This window comes from Rhipicephalus sanguineus, chromosome 2, assembly GCF_013339695.2.
Source record: "Rhipicephalus sanguineus isolate Rsan-2018 chromosome 2, BIME_Rsan_1.4, whole genome shotgun sequence".
Taxonomy (NCBI): domain Eukaryota; kingdom Metazoa; phylum Arthropoda; class Arachnida; order Ixodida; family Ixodidae; genus Rhipicephalus; species Rhipicephalus sanguineus.
The window spans coordinates 51,531,707-51,556,350 of NC_051177.1; the positions used below are offsets into that span (position 1 = coordinate 51,531,707).

Sequence of the window (24,644 nt, forward strand, 5' to 3'; positions counted from 1 at the left end):
TCTGACTATCGAGCACCTGACAAGTCTAACCATTTCAACCTACAATGCTGTCGCACTGCACATGAATATAATCCACACATGCGAGACAAAAAATGCACGCTTCACTTTACATGGGATTTTATTCCAAGCACACAAAAGCGAAAAGGGAGTAAACATACATTTTTTGATATGCATAGGTCTGCCAGCCCTGTCAGATCACGCAGTAAATTGTGCCAACAATAAATAGAGAGCAGAGACTCTGGGGATGAGGCGTTGTACGCGGCACGGAGAACAGCAACACCAAAGCGTGTTTTAGTACGCATTTTTGCGGAGTCAACTGCGTGTGATATAGTAGTAAAGTACGTCGGCCATCAAGTACTTCAAGCCATCACAAGGCTTCTGGTGCCCCAACAGTGTCACACCCTTATCCCCTCATTAATGAAGCATGTTGATCTGGTGAATAATTTATGTACAAGTATCATACAAGATTTGAAGTGAAAGATATCGCAATGTACTATGTCGTCGATGTCTCAAGGCAATGCACATTATGAGCTTGGCTTTGTACCTACGATTATTTTTTTAAAAACTGCTGTTGCATTCTTCTGCACTGTTGATGATGGCAACAACGATCTTAAGTCCTGTACCTACTTGCCTAGTGCTAATATATGGTCATGCTTAACTTGCATCAGTTGTAGTAAATACGAATATGAAAATAAAAGGCTCAAATTGCACGTAAATATAACCACCGGTAGTACACCACTCTGGCCTTGAATCCAATCGTACTATACTGCGATTATATTGCTTATTAAAAAATAATTGCCAAAGGTTAATCTTTTATTACTGCCACAAAGGTATTGGTAAATGACGTCTTACTATTACATTTATTACAACTCCTGCGATAACACATAAGGCGATAAGAAACACACAGAAGCACGACAGCTCTGCTTACACTCCTCTTTTTCAGGCATCCATAGTATTTTAACAGTTTAACTAAACTATGAAATACATCTGCCAATAGTTGTCGCTGTTCATTTCCTTTCGTAATACACGACTGCTCCGATGGCAAGATCACAAAAAAAAAAAAACCATATACGATTCGCTGCTCCAATATTTCAGAAGTTTACAGTCCTGAATATTAAATAGTCGCACCGCCTGCCAAAGTGAGGAGGCACCAAAATCCGCACAAATCTCGAAATTGTTGCAGCTATGATGGCAGCATAGCACATTTGAATAACATTTAAGAAGCAATAAATGCACTTAGAAGTTATGGGAGCAACCAGAACATAGATCTCTTTCTTAGTGGAAGTGACTGCAATACACATGTTCACAACTACAAGACCTACATTGATACATGGTTGTACAATTAACGTACACCTGCTAACAAGTTTTGCCACAGAAAGACTTTTGTCTCTATTTTAAACCACTGTCTGTAAATTTAACATTGTGTTCACAAAGTTCAATGATCGATGTTGCACTGCGTTCTACAAGCACCTGAGGGAATCTTGTGCCATAGCTTTCTTAGGCGCTGTGGTTACTTGTTGGCCCTTGTAAAACAATTCAACTGCGCGTGTAATTACAAAAACCACATTGACACGTTTTGCAAAAGGAAAAAATCTCATAGAGGCAATACTTTTGGTATCCAGGACAATGTATCGTTTGAAGAGGGTAATCTCACTGTTCCAGCATGTGAGAGTAAAAAGTGTGAAATTGCATGAACCAGGAATGTAATCAACAAGGTTCTAACGTATCCGACTACTACCTACAGAGTTAAGAAAGTTAACAAGTTAGCCACCAGTATAGGCATCACAAGCAGATAGATGTGCCCGTGTCTCTCTGCACCTACCTGGGTATGCTGGGGCCACAAAGTCTAGCCTGACGTGCTAAAATGCAACCACTGCAAACAAACTAGCTGACTCTTGTGGTACTCGTGCAACAATTGTGCACCAACCTATTGCACTTTTATATGTATCATATAAGTCATTCGCACCTGAAATGCCAGTCCACACAAATGCTAAACAAATTGTTTTTGTTTTGCAACGTTGAAACTTCTCACATAATGGAGCATCTGCTGTTAGAAACAGCAAGAAAACTTGCTGCCAATAACAAAACATTAGCCAAAAGCAAACTTCAGACAACATGCCTGTGCTATGCTTGCATAACCAACAAGCCCCTGTTCGCAACACCGACACCTTACATTGGCGCTTGCGACATAAAAATAGCGTACAAGCTGTTACGGTGAAGGTATGCATTTTGCTATGAAAAAACAGTGTTGACTACAGTGAACAGTAACACACTATGCGCACCAGTAAAGTAGTAGGATGCTGCTCATTATGTTCACCTTGCTGAAAAGGCACCAGTGTAATGTTTCTTTTTTTCTTCCTGCACTCAACTTTACGAACTACGATGAGAATAGAAGCTGCTGTCTGTGCCGAACAGTTGCGAAACGAGTTCGTTCCCCATTTCCAGCAAACATTTGTTAGCAGGCAGAACTTCCACTTGACGTGGCTCGTCTGTGCTTTGTGCATTCTGGTATAGCATTAGCTGTCAATCAACATTCACGTTATATAAGTGTCTTGTTCAGGTGACAGGCAGCGATTCACGACACAGTGCCCAGCCCGACGAACTAGGGTGGCATTCTCTCAGCACTGCCACTGTTCTCGACAAATATAACTGGGCGATAGTACACGCTTACAACGCAGAAACGTATGACTATGCAAATGAGGGCCTCAGGAACACCAGCAGTGTGCACTGTGGTTCCCCAATCATGTTTCCTGCTGTTGAGCGGTAGAATCCCAACCACGTGCGTCAGTGTTGCGCAGCTAGCCCGAGACCAAGCACGTATCCACAGTTGCAGCCAGAAAAAACACCATCCCACCGTGCAGGCCAAAGACAGTCTTTGGCCCGCAGGCACACCGTCACTCCCGCAGCGTCCGGCATTTTTGAGATTCACTGCAGATGCACTCCCTCGGTGACGCTGCCTTTTGTCCAACCTTGGTCCGGATGCGATGACAGTGACATTGGACGGCTTTTAGTCTGGTCGATGAATGGCCAGCTTGGGGATGAACTCGATAAGAAGCACCTAGGAGATGAGGAAAGAGTGGCCACATTAAGTGTTCCAAGAGAGACTCTGGTTAAAAAAAAGAAAGTGTCTGGGTTTCACGTGCTAAATTAGAATCTGTTTATAAGGCACGTTGTAGTATGGAAGTCTGATTAATACTTTCAAATGTTTGGCAATCTTTAATGTACACCTAGATTTTAGTACACAAGTGCTTTTGCATTATTTGTGCCTTCATTGAAATGTGGCGGCCATAACCGGGATCGGTCCTCCAACTTTGAGAGCAGCAGCGTATTGCCATAGCCATTAAGCTGATCTGCTGCGTTTCCCACATATTGAGCAGACCTCAGTCATGTGAGCAAGGGCTTCAGAAAGTGTGTAAAAGCTACAAAAAAATTATTTTGCAAAAAGAAAGCACAGATATCTCTGAATTTGCCAAGAGTCTGTTTCATTCTGAATGCGGCGAAGAAGCGGACACGGAATATCTACTACAAGCGCTGCACTGTGCCGTTCACGCGAAAAGCTACTTTAGGCAATACCACCGAGAGCAATTAACTATTTTATACAAACTTATTGCTTTCTGGGCTGTGGAAAAGCATCTGAAGTGTTGAGTAGTTTCAACACACACACAATTTAATTGCTTTAGTTTTCTATGCAGCAAGTAGGCAGTAAGAAAAGTACTTAAAATTCTTAAAATGCTTCAAAAATCTGCAAATTGAAAACAATCACATTTCTACAGGACACATTTACGACTGCATCTTGTAGAAAAGTAACGCAAGGTAGACCCCCGTCTCACGAATTAAAAATTGGCTAGCGAAAAGATTCGAAAATACTCCCCGTTGCTGCAGCGATGTTATTGTTATAGCACCCATTGCTATCTGTGCCAGGCATCCCAGCACCAACCCAAAAGAAGGGAACATAAGAGAACCTTGTAAACATGACCCTTGGACTAAATGAGGGTGAAATACCGTTGTCTAAGCTGCTCCTGTAGCAGCAACACAGATGCTCAATGAGTCAACAGACCATAAATGTAATGAAACGCCCAGCATAATACTGGTAGCATAAGACTTCCCTCTACACACACAATACAATAACTTCATTCACACATCAAATATTCGAAGTAATAAATTTTACTCACATATTCCATCATGCTGTTGGAGTCGCACCTCTGTTTTCCAAGCTTCCAGTGCAGTCCAAGCTGCCAACAACATTGCATGAACATTTTTTTTTTTCACATACCTTAACAGCTTTGCTCTCGAAAACAGCCATAAAACATCCAAACACTGCCTAGCAGCCTCCATATATCTGGTAAATATAATCTACATATGTAGCAACACTCCCATCTCCTTGCCTAGCAGTTGCGACTTTAGTTGGCATGGCTACCAGGTGCTCAAGAAATAATTAAACTACAGGCACTGAGGTTGACATTAAGTAAAACCACCTTTGTTAAGAAGCTAAATAGTGAAACTATTTCCCCGTTGAGAAAATACATTTACATCCACTAGTGCCCCTGACACAATCATTTTGTGAATAAATTTTCAGAGCAACGCAACTGTTATTGTCTTTATTTTTATTAACTTTAACACCTTACAGCTGACGCAACATAGCCAAAGTTCCCTTTGCACCATTAAACCAGATTCAACTGATAAGCTTAATAACAACTAGGTCAGTGAATGAGAATTCGACAAGGCAAATAGTAGACTCTTGAAATGATTAGATAATTTTGCATTGCAAGTGAAATTGAAGATCTCTTAACATTTTAATTGTGATTACTTTTTATGCTTGCAATTCTTGCATCCCGTGTCATCAAGTGTAGTTTAGTGACAGTGCTCGAAGAGCACAGAGCAATGCGATTCATGAAGCAATCACCCTACCCTGAGCAAGCTATTGCTACACAGATAAAAACATTACCGTAAAGGAAAAGACCCATGGATGATAGTGCCGTGCTTTTGGAGACAGTTCTTTCTCTTTAGATGTGAAAGGCGCAGCACAAAACACGAATGAGCCCATATTGACTCTGTATTTTCGCTTAGAAATACTTAGAAATTCGTTTTTCTTCAGTAACAGCAGCAGAACTGGCTTTCAGGGCCCATATTGACTCTGTATTTTCGCTTAGAAATACTTAGAAATTCGTTTTCCTTCAGTAACAGCAGCAGAACTGGCTTTCAGTTCAATATATCCCCACGTAGGAGTTGACACAAAGACAAAAAAAAAGTTTCTGCAAATAAGGCTGCCTTGTGATCTTACCTTGTGATAAAGATGGCTATTCTCCCAATCCAAGACCTTCTCTATTGAGTGTCGTGTCTGTGGCAGTGAAAACAAGAGAAGTGAAGTAAGGTAGGTGGTGCCGTTTTCAAAAATGTGCCAAGCAAGAAAGTGAACAGAGCAGTCTTACATAATCAATGTGCATGGCTTCAAACTCTCAAGATTTTTTCTTAAACTTTTTTATATGTTAGAATAAGAGAAGACACTGTGCTTTGATGTCTATATATTTCCTCATATCTCATTTTTTTTTTGTGCAGAGGTTTACCAATTTATATATAGAGTAGGACACACAAATACTACATTTTTAGGTGATGTTTCAGGTGTGGTACCAGCATTTGTCCCCTACAGAGGCAGCCGGCAACCGCATTCCATTCACAAGATGCAACAGTGAACAAACCCGCCACGGTGGCTAAGGTTCTGATAGTACCCGTTTTCAATGTAAACCTTAAAATTCATAACATGGTCACACAAAATACTCTTATTGTCACCATTCCACAAAGAAAAAAAAAAATCACCAATCTAATATTTCCATATTATGAATTTCTTTTTAGTTTTCTTATTTCTTTTCCCCCTTCTACTACTGCCCAATTTATGACTAATCTCCCATCGTGGCTTGAACCGCCCCGCCAGGACCAAAACAACCAATCAGCCTGGACAAACAAAACAGAGAGGGTTACTCTTCGAACTAACGACGTGATTCGGCGTTTTGGACGTACTTAAATAAAAGCCCTTTACAGAAGCTGATCTCCGTGTGCAGCTCAGGACATTTCTTTCCCTTCCTGTTATGAACATGTCATGTTCAGATAAAGCTGCACTGTTTACTGTTCATCAATAAACCCGCAAGGGTCGAGCCGAGTTGACCATGACGTGCTGGTAGCTGGAGGTGTTCTTTACTTGATAATTAGTGAGTCCCAAATAGTTCATTCTGCTACAATCTTTAGCTTGTCACAGCACCCTTCCACCATTAAAGCTTAGTAGCAAGTAAATGATGAATGTGTTCTTGTTTTTCCCTTTGTTTCACAGCTGAACTGAAGTACTCAAGACATAAGTATGTCTGTGTACACATATACATCCAGGATTTCTTTACGAAATATAGAGTGAAGGGGTTGCAATAGCAATGTAACAGGAATAAAATGTCGTAGCACAAAATTCACAGAAGTAGAAACTGACATATCAAGTTGTTGAAAAATCACAAAACACAAGGCAGCTACATCAGCAAATAACGTAAATACAAGTAGTGTAATAAAAGAATGACTAATAAGAACACGCATACATCCAGAAAACATTGATATGCATGCAAAAAAATATACATATACTAATACAACAAGGCAATTACAAAACAAATTTGCAGGAGAGATGAGGCAGATCATGTAATGTTGGCTTGTGCTGCTAAGCAAAAGTGACCCATTTTAATGATGTTTACTAATTCAGTTGGTAAGCGATTCTAGGCATGACTTGCTTTTAACATAAACAAAAGATTAAGTGACCGTACAGTGAAGCGGTACGATGACCTTGTCGCAATGACCTACTCAATGCAAAATGTAAGGAACAGGCCTCATCCATAGTGACCTAAGATAATGATTACAGTGATATATTCCACGAAAAACATAATCGTAATATACCTCTGCGAGCAACCAGCAAAGGAAGGTCTAGAATGACTTTCATGCCGGTAACACTGGAATAGCAATCATAATTATCAAATGAAATACTAGTACTGACTTCTTCGGGATTCCCTCCAAAACGATTTACTAGCATTATATTACTGGGATATTTTATCAAATATGCATATTCCAAGTTAAAGCAAACGTAAATGATGTACGGTTGCATTTTCATGGATTATGAGGCGATGTCTATATAACTCGTGCTTTATATCAAAGCAACTGGGCCTGGAAGGTTGCCTGGTCAACATGACTGCAATATAGAGCTCACGGCTGCGACGTAAAACCGTCTGTGATGTAAGGCTGCATAGCTCACCCTTTTGCTGAGACAGACGACGGGCCACAGGGAACAGCCAAGAGTACAGCAGCAACACAGGCACCCACAAAAGAGCCACTTCACGTTCACTGGCAATGTTTTCCGCAGAACACTGTTTATGCGCATAATGGTCGCCTTGAACTCTTCAGGTGCCACCTGTTCACATGCGAAAAAGCATACAAAGAAGTAAATGTTAAAAGAAGGCAATAATAATTGAGAATGTTTGAAATACCATGATGTCATGACTTACGAAGGAAGACCGTGCTGTATGGAAACAGATTAATATTGAGCAACTGACACACTCTAATGTGCACCTGAATCTGCAGTAACTCCAAGGACAACACTGTTCACTGATGTGCAAAAGTGCTCCGTTTATTGTTTTGAGCAATTATGTAAAGATAAACCGCTTTTCTCCGTGCATTTTTCACCGTACAAGCTATGTGAAGTCGAGAAGTGCAGCTAATCTGGATGCGAGTTTACCCTTCACACGAATGGCGTCACTTTTAGCATCTAATGTGTCAAATTCTGGAATGCGGATGAGCTGAAGCCAGGTCCACACAGACTAAATAGTAAAGGCCGGTTGCCAGGCTCAATACAGGAGGTAAGGTGACAGTAATTATTTGTTATATCAAGGCACAAGCAAATTGTCCCATCTTACTCTTAGAACTTGCTTTTTCTTTTGAGTAGTGTGTTGTGCCACTGCACTAGAGCAGTGTCTATATTATGCCAGTCATATGCCTCATTTGCATTTGTAAAAAGCATTTGATGTGCATGTGTGTACAAGTATGAAGTGTGTCTACGTCAATTTATATCTATATACGTGATGGTACCACTTTTCCATTTAAACGAGGTTGTGAGTCAACACCAGTCACGTTTTCAGCTTCCCAGACGAAACAAGTTGCACTGCCAGCTGGAGTGTTGAATCTTTCCAGCTGGAAAGGTTCAATAATCCGGCTGGAAATATTTTCAGTTTGATCATTCAGCTCAATGTCGATGAATATCCCAGCTGAAATATGGCCAAATTCTAGTCGGGAACTGACAAAGTTCCAGCTGGATATTCATCCACTTGGAGCTGAATTATCGAACCGTAAGCCTTTCCAGCTGGAAAGATTTTCAGTTCAATAATCCAGCTAGAAATGGAACTTTTTTCGTTTGGGGATGCATGCATCTTTGTTGTTTCACACTGTTTATAACATCCACCAAGCAAATACGGATGCGCTGGATATTGTATACCATAGCATACGAAAGGGAACCTTTCCATGTCTTCAGAAATATATAACAATTATAACTAATTCTGACGCCAAGAAAAGGCAGTGGTAGAGGTAAGAAAGAGTGCAGTCGTTTCCGCTGTTTACCTTGGCTGATAGCGTAGGCGGGAACTCGGTGTCGAACTTGTTGCTCAGCCCAAATCTGCACAACGTCCGTAAACAGAGCGCGCAGCTGGCGTTAGAACAGCAGCAATAAAAAAGAGAGCCACTCTGTTGTAATGGGCAGGCCGTTATGCTCGCGCTTGTAGATTACGCTCGGACTGCTGCGCACAGAGCGTATAAAGCATGCTTGTTCGTGAAAAACATGCAGGCCGGGAGAAAACAGAGGGAATAGCCAGCGCTCCTGCAGCTTCGCAGAAAACAAAGGACGCCCCGACTGAGACGACTTGTCTAGCCGCTGAATCAGCTGATCAATAACAACACGTGAATGGGTAAATGGATCCGGTCGGTGACGTCAGTTCGCACGACGACAAAGCAGTACTGCTGCCAACTGATTCAACGCAAGCTGAACTCAATAAAGCACGGGATTCAGCTTACAAACGTGGCTTCCGTAGTTTGAGGATGGGTACTGGACGGGGGATGACTACTGCGAAGGTGAAGCAGCGTGCAAGCAAATCTAGAAAGAGCTTTCATTCCTTCACTTTATACAAGCCACAATTTGGGGTTACGTCTTGGTTTAGAAGTATTCAGGGTCTACTTTACAGTCAAAGTTCGGAATGCAGAGCGCAAGTTGCTGTGCGCTTTCTCTTCGAAGGCTTACGCATTGCCTAGCGTATCATGCTTCTGGTGTCACTTTAACTGAGATAACTTCGCCTGTCCAGAAACAACGAATACAGCAAGCCCGAAAAGAGTGAAACGCATCGTCGCGGATCCTCTCCACGCTCGCGCCCTGCGGGGGGTCTCTTTGTGAGCGGAGCCATCACAAGCGCGCTGGTTCACGCGCGGCTGCTACTCACACTGTCATGTTGCCCGCTCCTCGGATGACCACGGGTTCTGGCACGAGACTGACAAGCGAATCCTCATTCGCTCGCTCCTCGTCGTCATCTTCCTCGTAGATTGCGTCAAAATCTGCCATGTTTGATTCCGGAGACGCAGCCATCGGTCACTACTCCCCTCGGCGCGTGCGATTTTTCGCCACCGTGAAACTTCCACTTCTACGCGCACCAAACAAAGCACGTAGTTAGAACGCCTTCAAAAAGTGGCTCATCGCACGAACGTCTGACGTCCCGCGGTTGCTTTGCAAGGCGTTCAGCTGACTACGGCACGACTTCGCTCAATATTCGCTACCACAAGCCGCTTTTTTCTGAAGGCCCCCCGAGGCTAATGTTTTTGCTTGAAATGCTTGTCCTTACCAGCTGGAGACAGATGGCAGCAGCAGCAAATCTGCGTTTTGTCACGTGACTGTAATGACGTTCTTGCTTCAGAGAAACTTTTTTTTCTACACAATTATAACCATGTCACAAACTTCAAACGAAGAAATAAAATTAAATAAAACGATTAAGGCAAATTTACAATAAATTCAATCGTAAATTATTTTCTAAAAATTGGCTGTAGTTTCGTATTTAGAAATTAGACTTGGCTTGACATGAAATGACTTTTTTCTAGAATTTTGGTCACATGACAGGCAGCTGGGTCTGGGTGTGTTTTTCTTCGATTGTGTCATCTGATCGCATGGTAGGCAGAGATTTTGGGTATCCGTCCTGTGCGTTCGTTCTAGTTCAAACATTCGAGGACCGCGATGTCTTCAGAAAAGTTCGAGGACCTCGAAGAGGACTTCGTTTCGCTTATGGACGACATACGACGCAAATTGGAGAACGCCAAGGGACGCGGTGGCATCGGCGAGAACAAGAAGTCCCTGCTTCGCGAAGTGCAGCGCAAAGTGGACCAAGCCAGCAGCGTATTGCAAGAGCTAGAACAAGAAGCTAGGGCGGCGCCAAACCCTTACCGCGTGCACATGAATTCCAAGACGCGAAAGTATCGCGCGGAATTGGATGACGTGAACAAGACCGCAACATCGCTGGCCGGCGGTATCGCGCACGTCACCATTGCGAGACAAGACCTGTTGAGTCCGTCCAGTGTTCTCGGCGATTTCGGTGCAGGCGACCCTCAGCGGAGCAGACTTTTGCAGATGAACGAAACGCTAGACAGAACGACAGACAGTCTGGCAAGAACTTTCCAAGTGGCTGCCGAAACCGACCAAATCGGGACAGCAGTGGCGGAGGAACTTCGCACTCAGAGGGAGTCTTTAGTGCGCACGAAAGAGCGGCTAGAAGAGACCGATCAAAACCTCACCACGACCCGCAAAATACTGCGCACCATGTACAGACGTGTCATGACCAACAAAATGATCCTTATCATGATTATCGTTATCGAGATTTGTATCCTGGGGGCCCTGATCTACTGGAAGTTTATCATGAAGTGAAAGTGTTCGTGTGAATGTCCTCGCCGTGCCTGACTGTTGAGACAAATCGCTTTCTTCGTTGTACCATCTGTAAACTTGATACCAATCGTATTTCTATAAATTGCGTTTCTGTGAGACTAGAAATTATTTTTTACAGAACTCAAGCACATTTGTGTAATCTCTCTGTTCCGTTCTTTCTTTTTCTGTGGGCATCGCGCATGGCATAGTGTAGACTTAACAAATCGTTATATGTCAATGTTGCAGAAAAGCTCGTTTTCCTGCATGCTTTACTTTTTCACTAGCACAGGGATCAATTTAATATTTTCTTGTGTGCCTTGATCTCAGTTGTTCTACGCTATTTAGTACGAGTTATTCACTGTTCCTACATATACATCCGCGTTGTTCTATTTTAAGTTGTACTACATTTATTAAAAATTACATTTAATCAAACTGCAATGTGCACAATACTGTGACAGATGACATCAGCTATACAGCTGCAATAGTGGCATAGCCAGGGGATGGCACACCAGCCCTGTGCCCCTTCCCCCCCCCCCGAATTTTTGTTACATTTTTTTTTGGCATGGGCCTACAGAGCACAAAATGACAGTCGATCACATGTGCCTTCCCAACCCCCACTTCAGATCAAGCAGGTGCCCCCCCCCCCCCCCCAAAAAAAAAATTTCTGCTAATGCCCCTGAACTGCAGTAACAAAAACACTAAGCCATAGTTGCACATTTCATGCATTGTCACACATAGCAGGCAAACAATACATGGATGTCTAGCATTCGTGAATTTCTAAAAATTGCCATACTGCACAGATTCTCCAAGCGAAGCTGCATAAATGAAATCTACATGTTAGCTTATTAGCCCTATTAGCTTATTCACTCACGCTTAATCTCCCAGCTGTCGCATTTTTGATGAAGGCAAAAATGCAAGAGGCCCATGTACTTAGATTTAGTTGTATATCAAAGAACCCAGGTGGTCGAAATTTCTGGAGGCTACAGGTCACAGTTTTGACCCCAGCAATTATTATTATTACGTGTGCTTTAATCAGTAGCATTGATAGTGTTACCAGTTCAGGTGTGAAGGTGGGCTGGTGTGGGCTTGTGTGGGCTTGTGCCCACAATTTTCCCTAGCAAGTGGGTACTCCCCAGCACAGGCATGTGGAGGGTTTTTTCCATTAGGGGTGGCCAAGTTTCACCACAGTGCCACTCCCACCCCCTCCAACTGGTCGAGTTTGAAAGAAAACAAGGTTTGCAATGGAGGCAAATATTTAAATTGAGTGACCTAGTTCTCACAACAGCCTCCCTTTGGTCCCCAGATTGCCGGGGTTAAAATTCGGAAGCAAAGTTATTGTCGAAAGACCCGGCTTATGTATGTGAACACGCACATGCGCTCTGACAGCAGTGGATACGATGAGGACCGAAAAAACTGAGGAAACCGCACAAATAAAGGCACAACAAAAAAACAACAGAAACAAAAAACACGTGGTTCTGATAAAAAAAATTTTTCCCACACAGTATGTGGTTACATACCAAGGTATCGGTGCGCTTTTTTTTCGGTCTTCATCATATCCACTGCTGTCAGAGCGCATGTGCATGTTCACATACATAAGCCGGGTCTTTCGACAATAAATCGCCAGTTGCAGTACAGCGCTTGTGTTTGCGTCTTTTTTGTGTACGTGTTCGTTGCCCTTTTGTGCGCTGCCTATTCGAGAATCATGGCTCACCAACTAGCCCATCAGTACATTTTAAACAAACACTTATTGGATTGGGGTTTTTGGCTGCCATTATTGTCAGAAACCTGCAGTTTTGTAACCCTGCACTAAACAATGACGGGACAGGCCCAAATGAGTAAAGGTATGGGTGAGACATGGCACCCCCCTCACAGGATTAGGGGGGCAGCCCAACCCCCCCCTTGTGCGCTTGCCTATGCTCCCCAGCCTTGGTTTTCCACTCACAAATGAAAAAAGAAGAAAGAGATTGTGTGGGTAAAATAGTCCCTGTACTTCTGCACTCGCACTTAAAGCACACTTTCAGACACACCTGTTGATAAGTGCTATAGAGTCGCAACTCCTAGTAACGCTGTGAGTATGTGAACACCAGAGAGACCCACTTAGTACAAGCGCTTGAACTTGCCTAGACATTGCCCTGTGGCCTGATGAATACTGTAAAACCATCTTGTGCACGGGTAACCTGTATACTCGTACCTTCCATTTTGGCTGGCATTATTTCTGCGACAATGAACTGTTAGCCTGCATGTCATGGCCAATGTAGGAGAGCTTTAATTTAGGGACCATTGTTTCAAAACAACATTCAGGATTGATCTTCCTCATGAACGAAATATTCATTCATTTGGCAGTCCATGGGATTCTCAAAACTACACCAGCACCATAGCTCAAAATAATCCAGCTTTTTTCTTTCATATTTTTCACTAGGTCCATGACTCAGAAACGCTGAAGCAAACGCTGAGGGGGAAGTTTGCAAGTGCTTTCTACCATGTACCGCTGAGTAAATGCCTGCAAATATCTGAACACCAGGTCAACTGATGCTACTCATCTTGACCTGATCCCAACACCGATGGCACTGCTGCCTGCAGTCAAGATACTTCATTTATTCTTGCCTTGTTGATCTGTCCGACTAGGGTGGCCCGGGTTGGTGTTTCTCGTTGGATTGGCATGCAAGAGCTCTTCCCTGGAATCATGATAAGGATATCAGCATGAGGGCCCTAAACACCATGAAATCAGTGGTGGCAGCCAAACACTGCATAAGGGAGTCCAATGCTTGGTCTGCTCAGGTATTGTCCAGTAAGCCTCAGTGGGCCGCCTATGCTTTGGTTACACCTGGACCAGGGGCGTAGCCAAAGCGGGGGTTGGGGGTTCAACCCCTTGCCCCCCCCCCCCCCCCCCCCGCCCGAAAATTTTCAATTTCGCTTGCGTATTTATAGACGCACACATACAAATGCACGCACATAAAGTACGGTTGACCCCTCTGAAAACAATTTCCGGCAACGCCTCTGCTGGACAGGTTCCGAATGTCCGGATTGGGCATGTCAAAGACCCTTATGCGGGCTTATCTTTTTCTTTTTTACCGCGCTTGCCCTCATGTGCCTCTTCCTCCGTGCACTCGTTTTACGTTCGTGCTTGACGAGGATAACACTATAACGAGGAGTTTGCATATCTGCTTGGCACATGTAATGTTACGTGACATGTTCGATTTTCTTAGGCGCACGTACAATGTCAAATGACGTGTTTGACTTTCTTATTTATGCGCATGTCTGCACGCTCGGCTTTGTTTTCCTGTAGGTATTTTTCGAAATAAATCTTTTAGTTTCCAGACAGCGTTCGTCCTGTGCTTTCTGTTCAACGTCTTCCGTGTTTTAGCGCTGCATCAGTCATGCAAGTATTCCAACTAGTCCCGTTTCTTTGTGCTACTATTGTTATCCAAATATGCCGTAGTAACTTAACAAGCCCGCCTTGCAACTTTAATTGACTCTGGTTACCGTCATGGTTACTTTGATGGTATGTACATACAGTCGCACTTGCAACACGGGAGCGCGTGGCCTCACGAGTTCAAAGACTGCTCATGGCTTCAACTAGCCCTTATTTCTATAACTAAATGCTGTTCTCGCACTCGGGGATGATTCCAAATAAGAAAATATCGATTAGTAGCTGAAATGATACCAAATTGAACCCATGAGCAATCTTTGAAGTCATGAGGCCACGCGCTCCCGTGTTGCAAGTCATATTGAGCGCGACTGTACATCCTATTTGACCATTTCGACTGCAGCGAGTTTCGCTTTCTAGTGTTATTTAATCCGGAAAGTCACTGCGAAATAACGCTAAAAAAGGAAAAAACACCAAAGATGAGAAAGACACAAACAAGCGCGTGCTTGCGTCTCTTTCTCATCTTCGGTGTCTTGACAGTTTTGTCATTTTTTGCGCTGTTCCTCAAAAAACTTACCACGCTTCGGAAGGGCCACTTGCTGACAAAAAAGAACTCTATCGTGTGCAAATGGCTTACAACCTTATCTACAAAAAAGTGTGACGGGTCACGACCGATCGCGCAGTTTTCCGTGACTCAGTTATTCGCCGCAGCGTCCTTAGGACATCGCGATATTTTTGCAATACTAAACGATTGCTTATCTACCCGCAAACGGCGCCGCGGTCGAGAAAGCGCGCGCACGCGCGAAACGGTGACGTGAACGCACGTTACGTAAAAGCGCCCAACGCGATTGGTCCATTCGTCTGGACCAACTGTATCGCGGGGAATTTAACGTTCGCGCACTCAGCTGTGGGACGGTCCAGCGGTCCATTCGTCGTCAGTGGCTTTGCTGCTCCAAGACAGCGGTCGTTTCTCGGGGCCGACGAACTCGGAATTCCGGCAGCCAGCGACCGTCGGAGCTTGCCACATGAAACAACAAGGCCTGTGAAGCAGCGAGCTCACCGAATACGTGAACGAAGAGAAGCGCTTTGCCCACTTCAAACATGGCGAGGCGTAACGCGACCACGACCGTTGGCTACGCAGACGAAAACTCAAGGCCTTTAAATCTGCCCTCCAAGATAACAGGGAATGCAGAGAAGGCCTCCATGCCAGCTATCCCCAAGCGACAGGCACTCGGATGCATCCAGACCAACCGGGTGGCTGAAAAAAAGCCGTTGGCCAAGCGAGACTGCAGCAACCAGGTATGGCCGACTTTGCCGGCGCGGCGGCGGAGGGGTTGTGCTACCATTGTTTATTGTTGTAGCACACGCGTTGACGGGAAAGACCTTTGTCGTGACGAAGCCCGTGCCTCTTAAGAATTATGCTTACGTTATAGCGCAAGTTGCGCTGTTTTTGTCTTCCTCCCATTCCCCGGCGTGTTATTTTGCTTGCGTTGGCCGCTTGCTTATGCCCGAACATTCGTCATTGAGAAGCGTTCAGCTAACTTGCAAGACTCCCGTCACACCGGACATCGCATTCTAATGCTTGCGTAAGGGTATTGCTTTCCGACTGAGCCTTTCTTAAATATAGCTAGTTTTGCCGTACGGCTGCTGCGCTAACGTGCGCCATGTAATCCGGCATGTGCCGCGCTTCCCGTCGGCGATGTTCACTCAATCTTCGTCGCGAAAACGATTTGCAGTTTCCTGTTGGGCCTGTTCTGCCGGGATTGTAATTGGTCAATCCTTGCCTCTTCCCGTCATGGCACAATTCATTCCCAATTGGCACCATTGCATTCCCACCTGTCCCCGTTGCAGTTTTTACGTGACGCGCGTTCACCCCCATTTATTTATTTATTTATTTTATTTGTGCGACGGTCCTTCCTCGTCAGTGTGCTGCCGCTTTTCGGTTTTCGTGGAGGATTGTTGCTGTAGCATTGTAGTCGTCTCCTGGCGATGTTTCCGCCACATTCCCATGACCTCGCGCACTCGTAGGACAAGTGACATCCCTTTAGGAATTGCTAGTCCACATTGCGCCAGTGATTCTTTCTATGTGAATTTTCGAATGTTTACTGGTTTACAAACGCGCGCCACCGCTTTGTTTTTCGGTACCGCAGCAAAACGTTGCCCTCAGAAGGTCTGCGCGGCTTGGAGCAACCGCCGCCGAGAACGGTCAACCGACTGGTCGCTTCGAAGTCTTCGAGGATGGTTCCTGCGGTGCTTCAGACCAGCCCCGCACAACACTCTCGGTTCAAGCGCCTTCAGCGCGCGAACCCATCAGCCTCGCCGTTCCTGCGGCCTCCGATAACTCCATGGTGGTGCCCATGTCACCAGACTGTCGCATGGAAGATGAAGGCAAGTTGTGGATTGCTGCTATTTACGAGTTGAAATGAGCTGCTTACATATCCAGAACAAAGGAGCGCTGTGAAATGGGGACTTAAACAAGACGCGCAGGGCAGGTGCTCATTTTTTTTTTAGAAGGCAACTTCCTTGTCGCAGACTGATAGAAAGAAGGCACACTAGTGCATTTATCACTGGACTTCAGGATATGGAAAGCTTATACAATTCCGCTGTCCTGTCTCTCTCTTGTTTCTTAGCACTGCTTTGTTCCTCATCAAGTATGAACCAACGTTCCCAAACATGTCTTGCTATGCTTAGGTATACGTTGATTCCTGCCGCCCTTTTGCCCCCGTGCCTCCAACCACTTTCCCTCTATTTTGCTTTTACCTTAAATTTCCAGCGCCTGGTGAATCTCCCATGGTCCTGGACACGTCCCTTCACACACTGGAGCCCATGACCTACAGTGACGTCCGGGAACAAGAATCAAGCGCTGAATATGCAAAAGACATATGCGCTTACATGAAGGAGCTAGAGGTAAGTTTTCATCTGCCTTAATCCTTGTTTGTTCAGCCTTCGGCAGCACTAGCTCGCTTTTCTTTCCTTTGCCTGTCCTGGGTCATTTTGTGTGGAAGAATTCCTCTTGGCAGTCGCCTACCATTGATTCTCTAACTGCCAATAAAAGTGATTCAGCAGCGACCAGCGCAAGTAGCCAGAATGGATAGTTGTTGGCACTTGAAAAAATGGTGAACGGTTGAGAAGAAACTGTTACTTTGGCACCGGTGGTCCATCCATTGAACTACGGCGCACACAAAATAGGTTAGCCACCTTGATGCTCTCGCTACTTTGCCACAACTACTGATTAGGGTTGTCTACGTATTAATCGTTAGCTACTTATGTTGTGATTAAGTCATTAGTGGGTCATTAGCTGCTTATTGCAAGAGAAAAATGACTTAAAATTTTTGTGTCGGTACTGCTTTGGGGAACCTCAGATTGCCCAATTTAACCTTCCAGCTGCGTCTCTGAGCACTAACTTTTGACAACCACTTTCTTCTCGTCCTTTAGGTCAGGCTTGCCTGCAAAGCAAACTACATGAAGAAGCAGCCAGACATAACTTCTACGATGCGTACCATACTTGTCGACTGGCTCGTCGAGGTAGCAGAGGAGTACCAGCTCCACAACGAGACGCTGTTCCTTGCAGTCTCCTACGTTGACCGCTTCCTGTCGAGCATGTCGGTGCAACGCACAAGGCTACAACTTGTTGGCACTGCCTCACTTCTCATCGCCGCGTAAGAGCACAGTTTCTTATAGTACATCCTCAATTCAGCGCTTTTGGTTGTACTTTAGAACCAATTATCGATACACTAATCTTTTCACTTATGACCACAGTATATAATTATACCTCATTAAATTTGTTTTACGATAACAACCCTCTGTATAGGTTAGGAGATTTGGGTACAGAAGCAATCTTGTGGGTCTCTTAATAATACATAGCAAGTTCTCCCTCTTTCGGGGCAGAGCCCTTAGTGGTTGGGTCTGTGGTTTCGTTTAGAATTGACAGAATGTTGGTTTCAATTAATGAATTTTCTTTTTGCGTCAAATACAAGAGCAACAAATGGTTTTTCCATTTAAACAGTACTTCTGTTCATTGCACAGTACTGCTAATTTCCGGTTCCAGAGTTTCTGCTATGGTTGTATTTCCTTTAACTGTTCACCATTGCGAACTTGGACAAGCCTGGTGATGTAATGATGCTGTTACATTTTCAATTTTTTAGCTGTTTCATTTTTTCGTACCCCTTGGCGTTTTTTTTTCTCAATCACAGAAAGTTCGAAGAGATTTACCCTCCCGAAGTGACAGAGTTCGTGTACATCACTGACGACACATACACCAAGCAGCAGGTCTTGAAGATGGAGCAAGTGGTGCTCAAGGTTCTCTGCTTTGACGTGGCTTGCCCGACGGCCTACGCTTTCTTGCTACGTTTTGCAGAAGTTAGCAAGTGCCCAGACACAGTTACCTATCTTGCCCAGGTATTTATATTTGTCTATGGCTATGAAGGATGTGTTAAGGTAGCTGCTGGTGATACATTTCTCCATCACTGTGGCTGTGTCTCAGTGGCATTCATACCTGCCAGCTTTCTTGATTGTACATTGGCATGGCCATAATCTCCCGAAAAACGGTGCTAGTGCCACCATGAAAAGAAAATAACTAAGGATATCAGTTGTAAACTTTCCTGATTGCGTGTGGAACGCTTGTCAGTTTTGCCTCAGTACACTGATGTCGGAGGGGGGAATGCGCGTTAAGATTGGCAAGGGGCGATTAGCTGTCGCGAGACACGGCAGATTTTGTCCCTTACTTATGCACTTGTGCACACACCATGCAATTATGAGTACCAGTATGGTAACTCACGTCTACAAACTTCATTGGCAATCATGCATTTATGACATTGCTACGGCCCCGAAAAACAGTGAATTAATGCATAGACCAGTTTTATTCAGTCTAATTCCCTCCTCCCCTGCCCCCTCTCTGCTTTACGAATCTCCCGAATTTCGAGGTCGCCTGGTTGGCAGGTATGGGCTTTTAGCAGCACTTGCTCAACAGTGACCCACCATGGTGGCCCTTACTACAGTCGGCAGTGTGAAAACTGTTCTGTGACGTGGTTGCTGTGACATTTTGATGCTGAGCACAAGGCAGTAGGTTCATTCTTTTACGGGAAGGCATTGGAGATCCGTAAAACAAACTGCAATGCTTAAAATGCATCATAGCACTGTCTTTAAGCTCCTAATTTCCTCCCCGTTGCCTTGTTACTCCAGCTCACCAGCTCCTTAGGTCTGTTGATTAGCTCTCCAAAAGGCGTTTTCTTGTTTTGCATTTCTCATTTGTCTGCAGTACTTGTGTGAGCTTGCCCTCATGGACGACGACCCCTACCTCCAGTACCTGCCCAGCATCATTGCTGGTGCAGCGCTCTGCTTGTCCAACCACACTCTCAACAGGCATCCATGGGTATGTTCTCTGTTGCTTTCTTTGCATGGACTTCCCTGCTTAACCCTTTGAGGGTCGCATTTTTTTTTTGCCAAATGCAAATTCCCCAGAGTCAATTTTTTTATTGCTGGTTTAAATTCTTTGGGTGAATCTATTTCGAAAAAAATGTCGTAGTTTTTGTAGGGTGGCAATAAAGTTTTAAAAAAAATACTTGGAGGACGCTTGAGCTTTCAAGAGTAAAATGCGATAGTGTAATTGGGCCCCACGCACTTCTCCTTCCCAACTGCTAGCCTGGCTTTGGTTCTAGGTGCATACCTCAACCGTGCTGTAAGGAAACCAAGGACTGTGTGCGTAACATTGGCTGTTTCAAAGTATCCTAGAATGCCTACTGCAAATACAGCTAAGTGCCCACTACGCCATAATTCTTTTTGCAAATCAGCAAAGGGCCCACTACGCATCCGTAAGGCAACACGCGAACCTATGCCACTGTTCACTTTGTTTAGGCTTTTGTTGATATGTTTGAGCACTTTGTAATGGGTAGAGCTGTGCGAATAGCAAAATTTTGGGTGCGAAGCGAATTCGAATTTGAAGTGCCAGTGCGAATCGAATATTTCTATATTTTTCTAATACTTCGAAGCGAAATTGCAGAAAAAAAGTTAGAGAGGATTCCTAAGCATATTCTTATGACATAGCAACATGAAAGTGTTTCTTTTCGCTAGGTTGATGAAGCGCTGGCAGGGTGGTGTTTCATAGTTGTCTTATGAAGCATGAGGCAATGTAGAGGACAAATTATATTTATGTACATGATTTGGCAAAAACCAAAGTGTTGCCGACCACACTTTACACGTAATAGGCAAAGATTTCCTCAGCCTCTCCTCCTCTTTCAACTTCTGTGGAAGCCCAACTGATGTGGCAGACAAGGGTGTGCTCCCTTCAAGTCCGGAGTTCCAAATCTGCCTCGTAGACGTCGATATATAAGAACATCTGAAATTTTGGATGCTAAAAAGCTTCGGCTTCCGATTTTTCGGATTTCCTGCCCAAATTTCAGGTCTAAAACAGCATTGAGCCCCTCCATCTCTGCCACATTTTTCATCTCCATGTTGGAACCAGCGTTTTCTTGAGTTAGTACATTTGCGACCGTAGCAGAGCTTGAAAGGCAGCTTTGCCGCAGTACCGGGGTGTGATGAGGTGAAGCATATTGAAAATCTAGGGACCACTTCCAATCGGACGTTGACTGTCTCTTGGCAAAGTTCGACCGTAACGGAGCTTGAAAGGCAGCTTTGCCACATTACCGGGGTGTGATGAGGTGAAGCATATCGAAAATCTAGGGACAACTTCAAATCGGACGTTCACTGTGTTTTGGCAAACTTCGACCGTAACGGAGCTTAAAACGCAGCTTTGCTGTAATACGAGAGTGTAATGAGGTGAAGCATATTGAAAATCTGAAGGGGTCACTTTCAAGCGGATGTTGACTATATTTGTTTTTGAGAAGTTCGAATAGTAAAATTCCAGTGCGAATCGAATCGAATAGCAAACACTATCCGAAAAATATTCAAAATTTCGAATATTCGCACACCCCTAGTAATGGGTGGGCCTTTAAAACACCCACTCGTTGCGCAGTTCACGTTTTGATGCCTGTCGCGATTCTATGCTTCTGTTACGCAATATTACATGCGTTGAGCAGAAATTCTGTTTAAGAGATTTCCATTTCCAGTCTACTGTATCTGTACATGCGAGTCAATAGCAGTGAATTCAGTGTACTATTCAGTGTCTAGCTCCTCTTGCGGGAACAGCCCTGGAGGCTGATTATCATGCTGTGTTCTAAGCTTTGACACCATTCATGATAGCATGCAGTAAAACACTGTGGATGTGCTGCTGTGCAGGGCCAAGACCTTGTAGAATTCTCAGGCTATGAAGTGCACGTTTTCCGGGAGTGCATCCATTCCCTGTACAGCACATTCTGCAATGCACCCAGCCGTGAACAAAAGGCGGTGCATGAGAAGTTCAAGCATTCAAAGTGAGTACAGCCTTTTGAGTTTTGTCCGATGGATGCAACAAGCAAGGCACTTGTCTATCTTATGTTTTGTACACTACACAACTTGTCGAGCAAGGAGCTCAACTTCTTAAAATGTACTTTCAAAGTTTTTTTTTTTTTTTTCTTTAGTATGTGCATTTGATTTGGACCTGAATCTTTCTTAGCAGCGTGGTGTTGCCAAGTTTGACACTGATCAGACTTATGGCTGGCTAACACTCCCAGGATTACACAAGCATAAATGCCCAATAAAGTAGATGGGAAGGCTACCGCCGCTGTAGCTCAATTGTAGAGCACCGAACGCGTCATCCGATGGTGCAGGTTGGGTCTCTACCTGCGGCAAGTTGGTTTTTCACCCACTTTAATTTCTTTTTGTTTATGTAATAATTACATTACAGTTAAAACATAAAAGTGATGTCTTCTATACCTTCCTTGGCTTCATTGTCTGTTGGTTTCATTAGGTCATATCTAACAAAAGAAACCAGCCCTCTATCAATCCCCCTCTTTTGCTGATGAGCCTTTTAAAGTACAAATGTTACTCCAACTAGTCCCAACTAAGTTTCAACCCTTTGCGGCCACAGCAGTCAGTGGTTGGGCGCTTCTGGACAAGTTCTTTTGCAGTTCATTCACGCACACATTTTGTGACTAAATTTCGCGCCATCTGTAAAAGTAAAATTCTTTTACTTGAGCTTTGAGTCATTTTAGTTTCGGACCAAAACGCATAGAAGGTGGGAAAAGGTTTCGGACCGCAAAGTGTTAACTATGCATTGTCTATGCTGTTTCATACCTGCGCGTTTCTACTTCCAGGGGCGCAACAGCTGCGCCAATTTGATAAATTTTTTGAGCCAAGCTGAGCCAAACCCCTGAAATTGTTGAAATTGCACCATGCTGCGCCAAGATGCCTGACCAGTCTCAATACGTTCAGTTGCGCTAATTTTAGCAAGAAATGGTGGCTGCCTGCAGTTTGGGCATCATCCAATCCAGAAGCGCAGACCCTAACCCCAAAAATAGAAAAAGGGGCAGCGGTTCTAAAATTTCTTGCCCTTGTTCCATCGCATGCAGAATGCTTTTTAAGCCACTTTTGCCGCAGTACACTGGTGCCTTGCGGAAAAGCGTACTAAAGGGGCTATGAGTACTAGCTGTCACTGGACACAGCACATTTTGTTCCTTAATTACTCATGCATGCAAGCGCTGTGTGACTACAAGTGCAGGTATGATTGGTGACGTCTAAAAAAACTACTGGCAATCCTTCTTAGCTCTATATGACGTTTCTGCGACCCTGAAGGACGCTACACAAAAACGTACCCATTGTGGCAGAACTGCGCAGAAAACGGGACGAGGAGCACGCTGCTCTGCCACAGACCCACTAGCCCACCTAAAAGCCCTGTGAACGTATGCCAGTTTTCTTTATAAGAATGGAAGCTTGAGCGAGTTGGTATGCATTCATCTTTGTTGAAACAGCGCTCACGAGACGACGACGAAGCAAAAGAAGGCACAGGACAGGCGCTGACTGCCAACTAAAGTTTATTAGGAAAGACTCATATATATATATATATAGGTGATGTGCAACAACAAAACAACTAAAAACACCAACACTGCCACCCTCAGTTGCTCCTGCTTTACAAATCTCTCAAATTTCGAGGACGCCAGGTTGGCAGGCCTACATTATTATTCGCATGCCTTTCAAGTAATTTGACAGGCACTGCAAATGCTAATGTGAACTTCGTAATTGTTTGCACTGTGGAGTGTTCAACACACTGCTTTTATTGAAATAGCAGTGCTTACCACTGTGCACGAGTTGGCTGATGTCGAATAGTTTGTACATATTTTTTTTTCTTTTCTAAAGGTAAGCCTCATTTGTTATACTGCTCTGAATTTGGAATGTTGTGCTAAAAAATTAATACCCCCCCCCCCCTCCGTAATGCTGCTCCAAGTTTCGATTTTCGTGCTCCGAAAATTGCTCCAAATCCTATTTCGGCTGTTGCACCCCTGTACTTCGCAGTGCTGCTTCTGAAGTACAAGTATGTCATTTGAACCAGCTCTAGCACAAGCTTTAATGAGTGAGTCTATTTTCTTTTCTTGCGCAGGTTCAACGCGGTCGCCCACTTGAAGCCTTCTCAAGTGCTGCCCTTCTAAGCCCCAGTGTGCGATGGACCATTTGTGAACGACGTATTCGCCTGCATGCATTTTTTTCTGCTTCATCGCTGGAAGCCCTTTCGCATATGGCGTGCAATTTTCATCACCGCGCAATTTGTCATGACGTGTCTTGTATCCTGCAGTGGCGAAATACGATCGAGTAAACTGCACCAGACATTTGTGTTCTGGCGTAATGGCAGTATTAGTATTTGTTGATAATGTTTTAGCCTTTTAATATGCATACCTCATTTGCTAGCGCGTACTTGCCTGCGCCGCACGAGTTGCAGGACTCGTGTGCGAGGTGTTGAGGCCGATCTTGATTTATTAAGGTTCCTGCATTCTGCAGGACATAGCATTGTCATTTTTATCTTCCTGTACATAGCTATGATTGTGGCCCGAAAGTTTCTTACATGACAATAAATGTCTGAAACATTCAACAAAGGTGCAGTCTCATTTCCTTGCTTGCAATTGCTAAACGTTTGCGTTTGTGCACATTAAAAATGGCCAAAGCAACTGTAATGCTGGATACTGCTTACATTAGGTGGGACAATCAATTATACATGTTCTGCTATACAGTTCTAGGGTTCCCAAGAAAGTGGCAGAAAATCAAAGTGCACTAAACTTAGGAGGAAGAGTCTGTCATTGCTGACGTAACTTGTGTCTGAACATTCCTTAGCCAGGTACATAACCAGAAGTGAACTTAAGACTGAACTGCATACTGTGAGGTCACTTGGCAGTCTGGAAGTGGCATAAGCCAATCTGTCAATTATTTTTCAGTCTAAACTACTTGGTAAGCAGC

At 44.2% G+C, this 24,644-nt stretch overlaps 3 protein-coding genes across 3 annotated transcripts; 2 read left to right on the top strand and 1 right to left on the bottom strand.

Moving 5' to 3' along the window:
* Positions 1-95: 95 nt before the first annotated feature.
* Positions 96-9,888, bottom strand: LOC119382939 (cysteine-rich hydrophobic domain-containing protein 2). The gene is made up of 6 exons (XM_037650857.2): positions 9,498-9,888; positions 8,629-8,683; positions 7,274-7,429; positions 5,282-5,338; positions 4,173-4,232; positions 96-3,058 (listed from the first exon to the last, which is right to left on the bottom strand). Exons 1-6 carry the CDS (start codon positions 9,638-9,640, stop codon positions 3,008-3,010), a joined length of 522 nt encoding a protein of 173 aa, XP_037506785.1. The 5' UTR covers positions 9,641-9,888; the 3' UTR covers positions 96-3,007.
* Positions 9,889-10,160: 272 nt separating this feature from the next.
* On the top strand, positions 10,161-10,978 carry LOC119382938 (vesicle transport through interaction with t-SNAREs homolog 1B). Its single transcript, XM_037650856.2, has one exon. It carries the CDS (start codon positions 10,280-10,282, stop codon positions 10,961-10,963), a length of 684 nt encoding a protein of 227 aa, XP_037506784.1. The 5' UTR covers positions 10,161-10,279; the 3' UTR covers positions 10,964-10,978.
* Positions 10,979-15,179: 4,201 nt separating this feature from the next.
* Positions 15,180-23,845, top strand: LOC119382941 (G2/mitotic-specific cyclin-A). The gene is made up of 8 exons (XM_037650858.2): positions 15,180-15,626; positions 16,478-16,715; positions 17,101-17,234; positions 17,763-17,986; positions 18,521-18,725; positions 19,585-19,698; positions 21,561-21,694; positions 23,797-23,845. The coding sequence occupies exons 1-8, from the start codon at positions 15,429-15,431 to the stop codon at positions 23,843-23,845; spliced, it is 1,296 nt and encodes a 431-aa protein (XP_037506786.1). The 5' UTR covers positions 15,180-15,428.
* The last annotated feature ends 799 nt before the right edge of the window (positions 23,846-24,644 follow it).

Coding starts and splice junctions, on each gene's coding strand:
- LOC119382939 (XM_037650857.2), bottom strand. CDS start 9,640: ATGGCTGCGTCTCCGGAATCAAACATGGCAGATTTTGACGCAATCTAC. Junction 8,684..9,497: donor GGAGCGGGCAACATGACAGT/GTGAGTAGCAGC, acceptor GACGTTGTGCAG/ATTTGGGCTGAGCAACAAGT. Junction 7,430..8,628: donor CGCCTACGCTATCAGCCAAG/GTAAACAGCGGA, acceptor GCATGTGAACAG/GTGGCACCTGAAGAGTTCAA.
- LOC119382938 (XM_037650856.2), top strand. CDS start 10,280: ATGTCTTCAGAAAAGTTCGAGGACCTCGAAGAGGACTTCGTTTCGCTT.
- LOC119382941 (XM_037650858.2), top strand. CDS start 15,429: ATGGCGAGGCGTAACGCGACCACGACCGTTGGCTACGCAGACGAAAAC. Junction 15,627..16,477: donor AGCGAGACTGCAGCAACCAG/GTATGGCCGACT, acceptor TCGGTACCGCAG/CAAAACGTTGCCCTCAGAAG. Junction 19,699..21,560: donor CTCTCAACAGGCATCCATGG/GTATGTTCTCTG, acceptor GCTGCTGTGCAG/GGCCAAGACCTTGTAGAATT.